The sequence below is a fragment of the Amphiprion ocellaris genome, chromosome 16 (assembly GCF_022539595.1).
Source record: "Amphiprion ocellaris isolate individual 3 ecotype Okinawa chromosome 16, ASM2253959v1, whole genome shotgun sequence".
NCBI lineage: Eukaryota > Metazoa > Chordata > Actinopteri > Pomacentridae > Amphiprion > Amphiprion ocellaris.
Window position 1 is genome coordinate 21,254,332 of NC_072781.1, and position 15,120 is coordinate 21,269,451.

At 37.7% G+C, this 15,120-nt stretch overlaps 1 protein-coding gene across 4 annotated transcripts in view; it reads left to right on the plus strand.

The window, feature by feature from the left end:
- vps8 (VPS8 subunit of CORVET complex) overlaps positions 1-15,120 on the plus strand; it is a 71,305-nt gene that overhangs the window by 37,455 nt on the left and 18,730 nt on the right. For all 4 annotated transcript variants that reach the window (XR_008604330.1, XM_023296292.3, XM_055018428.1 and 1 more), the window contains 15 exons: positions 972-1,018; positions 1,135-1,224; positions 5,393-5,439; positions 6,112-6,334; positions 6,581-6,670; positions 7,753-7,804; positions 7,911-7,953; positions 9,283-9,355; positions 9,598-9,717; positions 10,226-10,297; positions 10,940-11,059; positions 12,929-12,985; positions 13,576-13,658; positions 14,508-14,592; positions 14,805-14,903. Coding sequence is in view for 3 of the 4 variants with exons in the window: in XM_023296292.3 (XP_023152060.1) it covers positions 972-1,018; positions 1,135-1,224; positions 5,393-5,439; positions 6,112-6,334; positions 6,581-6,670; positions 7,753-7,804; positions 7,911-7,953; positions 9,283-9,355; positions 9,598-9,717; positions 10,226-10,297; positions 10,940-11,059; positions 12,929-12,985; positions 13,576-13,658; positions 14,508-14,592; positions 14,805-14,903 (1,301 nt within the window). In the remaining variant the exon portion in view is untranslated. The remainder of the gene's footprint in view (positions 1-971; positions 1,019-1,134; positions 1,225-5,392; positions 5,440-6,111; positions 6,335-6,580; positions 6,671-7,752; positions 7,805-7,910; positions 7,954-9,282; positions 9,356-9,597; positions 9,718-10,225; positions 10,298-10,939; positions 11,060-12,928; positions 12,986-13,575; positions 13,659-14,507; positions 14,593-14,804; positions 14,904-15,120) is intronic.

The following is a 15,120-nucleotide window of genomic DNA, read 5'->3' on the forward strand; positions in this document are numbered from 1 at the left end:
TAAATACATAGATCTGTTGGGATAGTAGGAGTTTTGTAGTTGGAAATTTTTATACCTTGACATGTTGATTTTTAAAATTTCAGCCTTATATTTATAATTGTTTCTGAGATTTTGTCACCCAAGCATAGTGACTTTAAGTGGTCCGATGTGGAGTTTAAAAACACATATCTTGGAAAGTACTTTAATCTGAAATTTCACAGATACTATTTTAAATATCCATAGATTATGTAAACAAAAAGTGTCAAGTAAATCAGAGAAGACTGAGTCGAACCTCCCTGATGATGTGAGATGGAACAACCATCACGTCCACAAGTCTAGCTAACTAATATCATAATTATTCTTTTGTTTATTGCCCTAGACCTAAGAATCAGACATTAAATCCAATGTTGGTCCAAAACTGTTTCTCAGATATCCTGGCTGCATTTAATACAGCTCCTATATCAATATTCTTGTCTCTATGTTTCTGCGATCACATGGGGGTGGCAGAAAGAGCAAGATAGGTTGAGTAAGACTATTCTGAAGCTTTGTCAGTGACTAATGATTGGTCATGATAATCGATTGTCATGAACTATCTGAAACAAAGAACTCGAGCAGGCTGGTACACATAAACACTGCTGGATGACAGGAGCCAATTATCTGCAGAAGTCATCAGCTGTTACCTACTTGTTCTGGCATGTCCCCATATCCATACAAACATAGTCACACCTGATGCATGCGGACTTCCCTTTTAGGAAAGAAACATTGTGTTTGTACGTAACAAAATATGACCACAGTTGTAAAAATTCTTCTTCAAGTAGGACTGTTCTTGTTCTCTCATACTTCAGCTATCTGTACCATGATGCAAGTTGAAACAATTAATTAGATTCTTATCAAATGATCTATTAACCCCAAATGAACTTTAATGTACAAATTAGTTGTTTGACCAATGGATTAAGTAACAACAATGTGTTCTATATATTTATATATTCAAGGCCTGTTTGGCGATCCACTGAAAAGGAAAGGAGTGGTCAGTGATAAGGTAAGACAGAGTACCAGAGTACCATTGCCTGCTATATTGCAACTATATACTATGGAAGATGTGCTCTGATATTGTCAAGCTCCCTTTTGAACTTGGAGTGCTCTTTGTGTGTCCAGATGGTAGAGATCCTTTTCCAGTTCACAGAGTATGCTTTGAAGAAGTGTCCAGAACAAGGCAAGATCCAAGTCATGGAGCAACATTTCCAGGTAAACTAACATTTCTTAAAGAACACTTGATCTGTCACAGACTCTGCCAGGAGCACAATACTAGCTGCTGAGCTAATATAGTTGGTTCTAGGACAAATATAGTACAGGTATGTGTAAGGTTATCTCAACAGCTATCGTTAAAAAAGAAAAAAAATCAGTTTATGATTCTGTATTAGCTGTGGCTACAAAAACTGAACCAGTAAATATGTCTGTTGTATTTGGGTCCTCATCTTCTCCATCACCTCGGTGACAACAACTAGAGTCAAACCTCCCCACAAGAGTAATAGGCAAACAACATCAGTATGTTTTTTAAATGGGTTAAAATTCTGTAGCTGGATTAACAAGTGAGCAATATCCATTGTAAGATGTGAAGGTCACAATACTAAATATTTGAGACACAACAATTCTTTACCACAATGTGAGAAGGTAATGTTACCACCCCACCTAGCTAGGAGCCAGAGTCTACAGTTCCAAATTGCCAGCACTAGCAGCAGCAGCCAAGCTTGCAAAACACGTTTCTTCTTTGAACAGAAGCAGTAATCACTTTTGCTGCCCATCAGACAGGCTGAATGGCAGTGATATTAAATGGGGACAGATTCCTTAAGATTTTGAAAACATTTTTTGAGATTCTGCTCCATGTTGGCTTCCTTACACTACATATTTTATGCAGATTTGTCAGCTGCACATCTTTCGTTCCAACATATCCCAAAAGCGATCCGTTGTTCTTTGACACGGTGACAGGAGGAGGCCACCGAGGACCACCAAAGTTATTGTCATATTTGTGAAACCAGTGATGAATTTTGTCTTTGAAACGGGGTGCATTTTAATTTTAGGAGTTGCCAGTAGAAGCTGGTTATCAGGAAATTGGTAAATGTCTGTCACTGGCTGATTGATGTGAAACCGTTTTTTGGTCCTCTGATGTTGTAGCTCATCCCAATTAAGACTCAATGAGTTGTGCATTCTGAGGTGCTTTTCAGCTCTCTACAGCTGTATAGAATGGTTGCCTGGGTTACTGTAGCCTTTCTGTGATCTTGAGCCAGTCAGACCGTTCTCCTTTGATGTCTCTCCATGCTTTTTGCTTTTCATACAATTCTGATAAACCCCAGAAACCATTATACCAAAAATGCAACAGTTTTATCATGCCACAGTCAAACACACTGAGCTTTCCTTTTCCACATTTTGTTGTCTTATGTAGCCATTAGCTAAAGCTTCTGACCTTTATCTTAGGGATTATATGCATTGCACTAGTGCCACACAGTAAACCTAGATGTACACTGCCATTAAAAAGTTTGGGGTCGGGATGCCCATATAGCTCAACGGTTTAAGCAGGAGACCCATGTACAGGGGCTGGTCCCCGACGCAGTGGCTCGAGTTCGATTCACGCTCGCAGCCCTTTGCTGTATGTCTTCCCCCCACTCTTCTCCCCCCTATCCTGTCTGTCTTCACTGCACCTATCAATAAAGCCATAAAAGGCAAAAAAAAAATAACTTTAAAAAAAAAAAAAAAAAAACAAGTTTGGGGTCTCTTAGAAATGTCCTAATTTTTGAAAGAAAAGCAGTTTTATCAATGAGGATAACATTAAATTAAACAGAAATACAGTCTAGACGTTGTTAATGTGGTAAAGGACTATTCTAGATGGAAACTGCTGATTTTTAATGGAATATCTACATAGAGGTACAGAGGAACATTTCCAGCAACCATCACTCTTGTGTTCTAATGCTACATTGTGTTAGCTGATGGTGTTGAAAGGTTAATTGATGATTGGAAACCCCTTGTCCAATTATGTTAGCACATGAAAAAAAGTGTGAGTTTTCATGGAAAATATGAAAGTGTCTGGGTGACACCAAACTTTTGAACGGTAGTGTATATAATATGTGACTACCTGCCAGTGGGAATTGCAATTCACTTGCATTTTGCCAAGAGCCTTCTTGATAAAATAGCTTGCATACCTCCCCTCTAAAAACTACATCCTTATTTCAGTATAATAACACTATGAATGCCATAACTAAATTTGTAAACACCAGCAGCAACAAGCCATCATAGCACAAAATAGTGAACAACATGATGTATGCCTCAGTAACAGCACTGCAGTCTAATCAAAATGTGAACCACTCATCCCCATAGCAGGGCCGTGCACAGACCTTTGGAGGGGCAGGTGCTCAAAGTTAAAAGGGGCACATGGAGCACAAATTTGAAACACCATACAGAAACATACCTTACAATATAACTGGCTGAATTGTAGCAACCCATGTTCATGAAGAATGTAACATGGAATCATGACATACCATATTATTGTTCACACCTCATATCTTTGTTAGGGGCCAGTCTATGTTTGATTTGATAGGGTACATTGAACAGCTTCTGTTGAGGGGGTTGGTGAGGAGGCTGCTGCTGATATCACTGGAGGTGTGCTGTATTGATCTGAGCGTATAAACACTCTCAGTGGTGCAATGGTTAAGTCTCAGGACTACTGATCAGAAGGTCAGTGGTTCGAACCCCAGTGTGTTCATAAGCAAAATTTCACAGTGCTGTAATGTATTTGTGACAAATTATTATTTTGAAGTTGAATTTAGCTCACCATTAGACACTGGACTGTTTAACTGTGGCTGCTCTTCCTGGAGGCCTTGCTTTTAAATTTCATACCTTTTCCAGACATATACTGTATAGCCACGGATTTGCTCCATGGTGCTGATTCATAATCTGCCCTTTATTATTTGTAGTGCTAATAATAAAATGCATTTTTTTTAATGATATAAAAATCATGTATTTAAATGTATTTGTGCTTTTATTCAGTTTGACTATCCACTTTGAACAAGACAACAAAGTTATAAAAATTATATATTTTATATTTATGCATATTATATTTAATTTGTCTATATATACAAATGTTATAAAGAAGTACTGATATATTTAAATGAGAGGTTGAGAAAATCAGAATTCAAATTCTTCTAATTATTATTGTTATTGTATTTATCCTGCAATAGTCCAAAATTATGTGAAAATGCATGTACATAGTTTTAGTGAAATAATATAACCTATGCCTCATTGCCTCTAGAAACACAGGAAACACACTGCAAGTCACTGACAGTAAAATAATACATCTCTCTGATGCACTTTTCCCATGACAAAAGAAACATAGAAACAAAAAGAAGCCTGACATACTGTATCCTCTCAGCACGCTGTGTGGTTAACTAGCAGCTATAACTGATGAGAGGTGTGTGTAGAGTCAGACACACACACAGGATGCTCACTTCACTTAGTCAGTCATCTTGCAAAAATACACCGTAGACAAACGAATCCCACTGCAAAACCTCCTCACCATCAGGACCATCAGTTGTTGAAGTCCTCCCTCGGGTCTCCGGTTTCTAGACTAGCAGCACTAGCACTGAGCTACAGGGAACATCTGGACACGTTAGGGCAGTGAGGGACGTCTACATGGATCATGTGACCGACCGAGGGTAGATCTGAATTATTATTATTTGTATTTTTGTTTTATTTATTATTTTGGGCCTCAAAGACTTTTACATACACACACACTTACAAATAAAAGAACACAAACAAAGTTTAAAAAACAATTTTGACAAAAGGGCACTTTGGGCATCAAGGGGCAAAGGGGCAGGTGCTTCAAAACTTTTGGCCAAATGCAAGTGAATATTATTGATTGAGTATTTGTAATACCAGTGGAATAAGCAGTTTTCTAATCTAGTGTTCTATCAGCAGCAGTGTCTTAATAGGACCAAAGCATATTAATGTGTCTTTTGCATCACCAGCTGAATACATGTCGAGTTTCCATGGCAACACGGTCCATGCAGTGTGCAATCCTGTAACTACACGACTTGATTCAGTGGATTTAGCAACGTACAGATCGACATGTTTACAAATTAAACATATTCCTTCAGCTGAAAATCTGTATCACTCATAATGAACTGTCAGGAAATGCTTTGTTCAAGGGGAAACACTTCTTACAGCTGATTTAAATTCTAAACTCTGAACATAATGTTTGATAGGCCAGGTGAGCTCTGCAGCATAAGTTACCATGGTAATCTCTCTTCGTGGTACAACCCTCTGATGCTTTCTTTATTGTTTGTTTATTTGTTAACATAAACATTTGACAGGAATATATGAGATCAGTGTCCCATTCTCACTCCTCTCTGTGTATTTTGTTCAGGATGTTGTTCCTGTCCTGGTGGAATACTGCTTGCTGCTACAGAGGGCGTAAGTATATATCTAACTAGACACTCAATTTTGTAAGTCTAAGCAAAATTGCCTTCTCCTCTCTGTTATGACTCCAGAACAGATGAAAAAATGTTTGTCCAAGGGAATATTTGTAATTTCCTTGTGTTTCTTTTTATTATTAATGTATGTTGTGCCAGACAAAAAAATTTCTAAATTATTTATTATTTTCATTTGTGAAACAGGTGGGGGGAAAAAAGTTTCATCAGATGAGAAAATTTTATCTGTCATTTTCCCAGGATACAGTTGATGAGTTATACTCATTTTAGCTGCATTATTGGACTGGTATTGTTGTAGACTAAGCAGCATTTTAGCTGGTCTTTCACATGACGTTCTGTCCAGCTGTTCCCAACTTCAAACTCCAAAGGGTCAGGGGATAAATCAAAGGAGCCGTGAAATGATTAATGGAATAAAAGACTTAAAAAAGTTTGTAAATTTGTAATCTTGGGTCTTTAAAAAGTTATTTAACTGAAACTTTATGAGATGTTTGATGGTGAACAAGTCTCTCAAGTAGAACTGTGGCAAAGAGCCCTAACTAGACAGTCACTACCACTAGTGTCATTTTTACACTGTAATTTATTGACTGTCACTGTGTTTTTAATGCAAACATCATTGCAAAGTAACTAATAACTACTGCTCTGTGCATGCACACAGTGACTTACTGTTCAACCAGTTGTATGCTCAGCTGGTGGAGAACATGGTTGCTAAAGGTGTCTTCCTGGAGTCACTGGAGTCGTACATTGTTGCTGACCGCCTTGGTCACCTCACCCCACCCATTATGAGGGACCTCCTGGCTCATTACCATGACAATGGCATGATGGACAGCCTGGAGAGGTGCATTGTGCATCTAGATGTCACCAGCCTGGACATACAACAGGTGTGTGTGTTTATAATAAGAACTCTGTAAAGCAAAAACAATGCAAATGTTATTTCCTTCTGACTTTACAAATGTAAATAATGCTTAGTGAAAAAGTACACTTTTATCTAAAATTATGTTTAAGAACGGATATCATGTTTGAATTTCTGTGTTGAAATTCACAATCGAGCATAAAACAATTTTAGTTCAAAAACTGATTTTTACATTTTTGTATCTGAATTTGTGTGTGTTCATGTATGTATGAAGGTGGTTCAAGTGTGTTGGGAGAACCAGCTCTATGATGCAATGATCTACGTTTTCAACAGCGGTATGAATGACTACATTACTCCAATGGAGGTAAAGGTTGTTTCATCATCATCACTTTTATCACATTTGAATTAATCTAGTTTGGTAAAAATCATATTTTTTGTGATTCAGTTTAGTTTCAGTTTGACATTATGGAAATATGTAAATAAAGAACAAACCATTGGACCTTTTTGACTTACCTTGCTGAGATGAGTGTCAAATTACTCAATTTCCTCTAGAAACATCTCTGAAGCTAAGATCATGGTATGAAAGACAATAAAGTACGGTCAGAAACAACATGTCACATCTAATGCTTCATTTAAGCCACTAAGGTTTAACATTTTAAGGTATAAAATATGTATGCATTAACATTGGAGTAAAATTAGATCCACATTGCCACTATGACAATAAGAATATCAATGCCACATAATGCCTAATGAAATATTGCCGTCCACAAAGTGTCTTGCAACAGCTGATTTAGAATCAGCATGACAGATAGCACATCTATGTTCTTAGATTTGGAATATGTTTTGCTTTATATTGTATGACATTTTTGGTTCACACAAGAAAGATAAACAACGGTTTGCTGTTATCATTTTGTGCATCTGCATGTACCAGTGTGTGCTGAGAAGAGAACAAGAAAGTTTCCCTTTGTCAATGCCATTAGCAGATAAAACGCTCTCAGGTGAACTGACATTGTTAAATACACAGAGAATGCAGATAATATTTGTTTAGATTCGCTGTCATCCAGGGTATGATACTTGTAAGAGTGTCAGTAGAAGGCGACTGGATTCCTCTTTTAGGTTATTTAAGATGTTTCACCACTCGTCAGAAAGGCTTTTTCAGTACTTCAAAGTTCAGAATGTGAGAGATGAAACATCTTCAAGAACCAAAAAATGGAGTTTGGTTTCATTCTACTGAAGCTCTTACGAGTGTTTCTCCAACTTTCCTAGAGGAATTCTTGATTGATGGACTAGACCTTTGCCCAGAAAACTCATCTGCTTCTGAATAAGTCAAGGTTAGGGAGAGTTGGTTGAAACAGACAGTAGCCTAAACCTGCATTCCAGGCCGCAGAGCAAAGCCACTTGGTGGTCATGAGACCCTATGCTGTACATTTTGTGTTTATTTTTCAGAAACTGTTTGCAGTCATTGTCCCAACACTGAAGGAAGGGAGGAGCTTAACTGGTAAGCCCCCCTTGAAAGGACATTTTCCATATTTTACGTTTCTTGATAGTATAGCATATTTCAAGAGCATATTTAAATCTTATTCTGCAATTTTCCTCCCGGTCAGATGAAGATGTTGTGATGGGAAATAAACTGCTGGTGTACATAAGGTAAATCATACAGACTTATACAAATGTATTCCTAAGTCCTTAGTCCTTGCAGCTGGTGTACATTATGGTCACAAGGTTGGTATCTGCTTTTGGGTGCTATTACATTTTCACTGTTAAAGAGCTGCTAAGCATTTAATGTGATGTGTGACAGGTGTGAGCTCCTTGCCACACAGCTTTCTCCACCTATTTATTATGGATATCTCACTGAACTGGAGCATCTCGCATGCTGCTGCAGCACTGCTACCACACCTGTCTTCTTTCTACATTGAGTTGCCTTTGATAATCAATAGCAGCAAGAAAAGCACTCAGACAGCGCAGTACTCCACCAAGGCTGCTAAGTCGTATGACCTCCCGATAAATCTGCAGTCGATTTGTAGTAGGATCACAATCATATGATCATCAGCAGGCAGCTGATGTAGTGTTTACTTGTTGTCATGATTACAGTGACACCGTGCTACTATCTCACAATCATACAGAAATCTTTAACAAATCTGTGGATCCAGACTATAAGCCGTATCACTGGCAAAATCTAATCCCTTGGTCTTTGTGTCATTTCTGACCTTCCCTGAAAATTTCATCCAAATCCGTTAGTCCGTTTTTGAGTAATCTTGGGAATAGATGAATAGACAGACAAACAGTCGGACAAACGTACGCCGATCATCACATAACTCCGCTGCGTTCCTTGGTAGAGATCTAAGAGAGTGTTTGATTTCATTTCATTATCAATTAAATTTATATTTACGTTAGTTTACCCTCGTTCAGAGCAAGTGAGAGAAAGCGAGACAGAGAAAGTGAGAGCACACCAGAAAGATACTGCCCTACGTCTGTTAACTGACTGATGTACACACATTCATGTACATCATATAGACTTGTGTGAAAAGTGAGCTCCACACTAATACTCTAGACGACTCAGCGCTGAGGTTTGAGCTACCTCTCAGATGAATGTCTTGTGCAGGCTGTGTGTGTTCTAGCCTTATAACGTGGGTGCAGGAATGAAATGCAAGAGGTTCTGCAACTATTATACACAGGTGATGTAAGCGGTGTGGTACAGGTCTCTTGGTACCTGTGGAGCCAAGACAACTAAACAGTATGTCATTGACCAAAATGGATTCTTTGTCATGAAATTGGGTCCAAATGTTTTTGCACCGTTTTAACTTGTTAGGTAAATGATTCCTACCAATAATATCAATCACAAAGGTTTGTAGAATTGTTGGTGTATATTGTACTGTCTATAGTATCCTAAACACTGTTTATACAACTCTAAGTGTTGGGTTGGTGTTTGTCAGTGTACTCCTGTGTGTGTATTAATGCATATATGTGTGTATGTAGCTGCTGTCTTGCAGGAAGGGCATATCCAATAGGAGACATCCCTGAAGACCTTGTAGTTCAAGTCAAGAACCAGGTATGTACATACTGTTTATTTCACAAATACCAAGTGAGAGAGGATACGTCTCCACTTATATTCTTGCAGTACCTTCTAGAAAGGTTCTTCAAAGTGACTTCGTTTTACTTGTTATAGGTATATACATATATGTGATCAGTGATAACGCCATTCTTTTATCATTTGAAAAAATTAAGTTGCAGTCATTGTAAGTCAGCTTTTTGTTCTATTATTAAACTAATGTGTGTGTTATTGTGTATTAGGTGTTTGAATTCCTGATCCGTCTCCATTCAGCTGACTCCTCCTCAGAGGAGGAAGTTTTCCCATTTATTCATACACTCCTCCACTTTGATACCCGGGAATTTCTCAATGTCCTTGCCATGGTAAGATTTCTTTATATCATTTTACTCCTGGAGTACTTAGTGTTTACTGAATATCTTGAATTAGGCTATTAATCTTTATCAGGTCAATTTTAATACAACCTTGATCATCAGTAGAGGTTTCAGCTTACTTGTTCTTTACTTTATTTGTCCTATAAAAGCACTGCTGGGTGCATTGGGTTCCATATTCACTATTATATACTTACCCTTGTACCATTTATTGTAGTCACTGATTTCCTGCATTAGCTATGCACGGTAGGCTGCCATGAGTCATCCAATTAAAGTCAGATGTGGGGTCCACGGTATCGCCATCTTCCAGATTCAGCCTCTCAATCAAACAGTGGGAGTTGAAAGGCAGTACCAGTGGTTGAAGTATTAGTCTTAATTGGTTAGATTTCACCTGACCATTTTCCAATTGTGTTTAATTTTCCTTTCTTAAGAATTGAAATGCCTCCTTGCACCTCCATTGTTTCCTTCTGTCATATAAAATTTGGTTCATACTTCATTGTAGACATTTGAAGACTTTAAGAATGACAAGCAGGCCCTTGAGTACCAGCAGAGGATAGTGGACATCTTACTTAAGGTAAGTTTGTTTTTCATTTCGGTTTATTTATTTTACTATATTGTTATGGTTGTTATTTTGGAGCTGGAGCTACACATTTCTAATCTGCATTTTCTGTCCTCAGTGGAGGTTTTTATTAGTTCCTTCCCACTGTTGCCGACTACTTGCTCATAGGATGCCTTTGGATTGTTGGGTTCTGTGTTCTTTGTTTAAAATTTGTAAGGTTTTCACCTTACTATGTCAAGTGCTATGAGATGACATATGATGTGAATTGATGCTATATAAATAAAATAGAATTTATTTTTTTCAGAGAACATACATTATTTATTGCAGAAATACCAAATGTTGTTAATAACTCGTTGCTCACTGTAAACACAGAGAATGATGGAACGCTCAGAAATGTTGTCCTTTTCTGAAACAAAGTTACCTTACGAAGACATTTCCAACTGAAATTTTCTCTTCATTGTTGCACACTGTTTCATTGTCACAGCTAATCAGACTGGCACTAGTACAAAGCTGGAGTGTTAAAGATGTGAAGATGTTATTCTCGACAGAAATTACTGATTGTTTAAGGTTTTGTGGATTGCTAAATTGAACTACTAACATTTTTTATTTTATCTGTATCTTTTTAGTTGCTCTGATCATGTTTTTATTTCTACACAGGTTATGGTGGACAACCCAGACTTTACTCCTTCCCAGGTCGGTGGACTCTTCACCTTTCTGGCTCGCCAGTTGGCCAAACCAGACAACACACTTTTTGTGAACAGGAAGCTCTTTGATCAGGTAACCAGTACTACAAGAATTTCATTACAGATCATATTACCCTGATACTTGCTCTCAGATCAAATGGCAGCACATCTAGAATAGGCACACAAGGGCAAGTCATCAAATATAAAGTCTTTAAACTCCTCATGTACCTCAGCTTTTCATGGCACACCGGAAGCTTTGGTTCCTGCTGGAGTGACTGCTTTTTAATTATGAATTAGTCATTTATTTGTGTAACATTTTAGCTTAGACGACACTTTATGATTAAAATTTTGCACTCATTTGAAATCAGGGCCACCACCAGATATGATCTGGATATCGATTAAAAGTATTTCAGATTGAATATTAATAACTTATCAAAACACTTGTATTATTTTATAATCAGAAGTCATACATTCTAATTTCACTGACCTCCAGTTTACAGACATAGAAATACATGCTAACGCTGATGATTTATTAACTACTACTACAAGCAAAAAGGATGACAGTGGCACAACAGATGGACAGTGAACTAATTGATGCAGGTTAAGTATTCAAATGAAGCATCACTAGAATCATTTGGTTGAGTGGCAATAGATTTAGAATTACTATGGAACTGAAAAGTCATCTGTAATTTCTAAATTTACCCATTTCACTGAAAGAAAGTGAATCTTGCATAGGCTTTAAAGAAGCTACATAGTCAGTGTACAATATCAGGAGGAGGCAGAGAGCGACTGAATGCCGCCCCAGAATGTGGCAGTGCAGATCTGCTGGATGAGTTGGTTCAGAAACGCAGAGACAGAATGGCACTTCTGCATAGTTGCATTGCGAAATTGTGCAGAAGTAAAAATGTTATGAGTCGAAGCTCATAGTTACAAAATAGTTGTTTTGTTGCCCTGTAAAACCTAACAATCAAAAAGTCCATGTGAACAAAAAAGAATGCACCAAAAATATTATAGTTTAGCACAAAAGTTAATGTAGAAAACAAAGACAAGCCCCGTACTTAACAAAGAAGAGCCCTTGTCAAAGTAGAGCCTCAAAAGTTAACAATGAAAAACTTGTGTTGCATTCCAGTGACTCAATTTTACCCAGGAAGCTTTGGAGCCAAATTCAAATCAGTTTCTCACCAGTCATGGATGTGTCCATCCAGAGGGGTGTAATGAGCTTCACTGTCCATGAGTGTACAAAGACAAATACCTTTAGAATTTACTTGAATAATTTCATAAACATAGAGATATATAATCCCCATTGTTAAACAGCTATTATAATTCCAGAAACTAAATCCCACTGAACAGGTAATTAAAGTGATATCAAACATGGCATGTTTATCTCATATGGTTTCTCAGATAAAGAGAAAACGTGCAAGCATGTATTTAAATTAGAGAATTTCATTATACATGACAGGATACTTCTAATATAACTAAGAACACTGGTATATACATTCAACAACTGAGAACATACGGCTTTAGAAATATATATGCTTACAGTGAAAGTCTCTGTGTCTTTTATGGCAGTGACAGAGAGAAGGAGGTGTTTGTGTCTCGTGTGTGTCCTTCTCAGATACATCAGATGAGAGGTGCTCTTATTCAATACTGGTCCTGTTGACCTGGTATCATAGATTGAGTCCAGATGTTGGGATGATGTTATAGTTTCTCAATTTTAGGATTTAAAACCATTTAGTTTATCATTCTTTATAAGTTCTGGGTTTTAGGAAGAGAGGAAGGTCAGGAGGTCATGGTAAAGAATCCAATCTACTCTTTTCCAGAGGTGTGGTTATCCTCAGAATTGATCATCTCAGACCATTATCAGTTCATTTGGAGGATAGGAGACATCCTGTTGTCTCCAAGAGGGCCTTCAATGGTCAGTGGGATGTAAATTCTATAACTGATTTGTTCACTGTCTTCTCAGGTTCTGGAGTTCTTGTGTTGCCCAGATGATGACTCCCGGCATACTGAAAGGCAGCAGGTTGAAGTACAGATATTTCTTTCTCTTTCTTTCTCTCTCTGTCTCTTGGTCTGTCTCTTGCTCCTTCTCTCCCTTTAAATATATTTACACATCACCAGTCAGAAAGTCAGAAGTCTGGACACACCTACTCATTCCAGGAGTTTTCCTTCTTTTTTGGCAATTTTCTAAATTGTAAAAAGACATCAGATGATTCTTAATTCATTTTATTATTATTAACACGTACCTATTAGATATTTTCTTCAAGACTGATTTTCATTTTTCATAGTCTGATTTAAACTAAAAGACCTAATAGGATGTGTGCATCATGATGCAGCATGCCTGAAAGCAGTCATTAACCACAAAGGATTTTCCTGTGTCTGTGTATCTGTCCAATTACTTCGAATTCCCTGAACTATGTGTTAGAAGTTCCATATTTCCCAGATAGGCATTTCCATGTTGAAACCACCTCAGGTTAAAGTTGAAACTTGATCATTTGATAGAATATCCATTCATTCATTTTAAATCAAATGTTCTGAAGCACACATCCTGGGGAACCAAAATTGTGTAACTGCCCAAATATCATTATGCCATGTCACTGGTCTGGTTTCTAGGTTCTGCTGGAGCTGCTGCAAGTCGGGGGTGTGGTCCAGTTTAATGAAGAAAGGCTGCTCACTTTGGCAGAGAAGGCCAAGTTGTATGTATACTGACCAAAGGCTCTAATCACTGTATTGAGTCACCTTTTTTAAATGTCAATATTTTAGAGCTTTTTATGATTATGAGCTCACAGCTTTCGACTTTTTCATAAAGTAATGTTCCCTGGATGGTGTTTTGCAGAAGTTGTAGGAGCCGTTTAGGAGAGATTAGTTGTCTGTATGTTAGTGTGGTGTCATCTTTGTTCTGCAGTCAGTGGCTTCAGCCAATACAAAAGTGCTTCCAGCGACTTTTGCATGGATATGCAACATAAATTTGCATCAGATACTTTTTTTGGGCAAATTCAACATTGTCCTTTTAATTCTCATTTTGGGCTTCACTGACTTTATATGTGTTTGGCTTCAACATGTACTGCTTTCTTAATGAGCTAGTCTTTAACCCTTTGATGCGTAGACCACATCAGGAGATACCCATTTTCCATTGGATTTGGGTCACTTTTGACCCAGGTTATGCATCAAAGGGTTAAATGTGTTCACTCATTGCTGCAGAAGAGCTTTAAGTTGTTAACCCATTTCTTGTTCCCTGAAAAAGGCCTTTTTGTATAATTCTGAGATGTACATTAATTTTCAGTTTTGGATAACCTTGCCTTTTTTTTTTTAACCTCTGACAGTTCACCACTTACCTTTGTACCATTTCAAGCTATTCATTGGACTTGAACTACTTGAACTTCACTAAAAAACTGGAAAAATTGGGGCGTTGTAAAACTTTTGACCGGTAGTGTGTGTTACAATAGTAAATTGGATAAGTTGAAAGTTATTATTATATTAGTATTATTTCTGTTACATTATGTGGTCTTAGTTACATGTCATTGTCTTCTCACCTTGCCCTCCAGCTACCAAATCTGTGAATTTCTTTATGAGAAGAAACATCTGTATGACAAGATAATTGATTGCTACCTACAAGACCCCCTCAGAAAGGTATATTAGATTTATAATTCATTAAGCTTTTTGCTTGATACAAGTTACTATAAATGTGTGCATATAGGCTATTTGAATAATGTATCTGGCAGATTCAGATGAAACACTTAAGTATGTGTGTGTGTGTGTGTGTGTGTGTGTGTGTGTGTTTGTGTGTGTGTGTGTGTGTGTGTGTGTGTGTGTGTGTGTGTGTGTGTGTGTGTGTGTGTCAGTGGGAGATCTTTAGCTATATCCACAATCTGCTGTCCATGCCCGGCTACAGCCCTGAGGAGAAACAAACAGTCAAGAACAAAGCACGGCAACATATGCAGGTCAGTACATGTGCAGACAGGCATACACATGGATATCTTTCAATTGCTGTGGCTCATCCTCGCTAGGTAGGAGCTCCTCCTGGGCAATGTACTAACAGGCTAGATGGGATGTACAGGGAGGGCCATAAGTTCCATACATAGGAAAAATAAACATTTTATGTTGGACAACTTTTTGTATATATAATGTGCTCTATATGATTACCATTGTTTCGAAAAC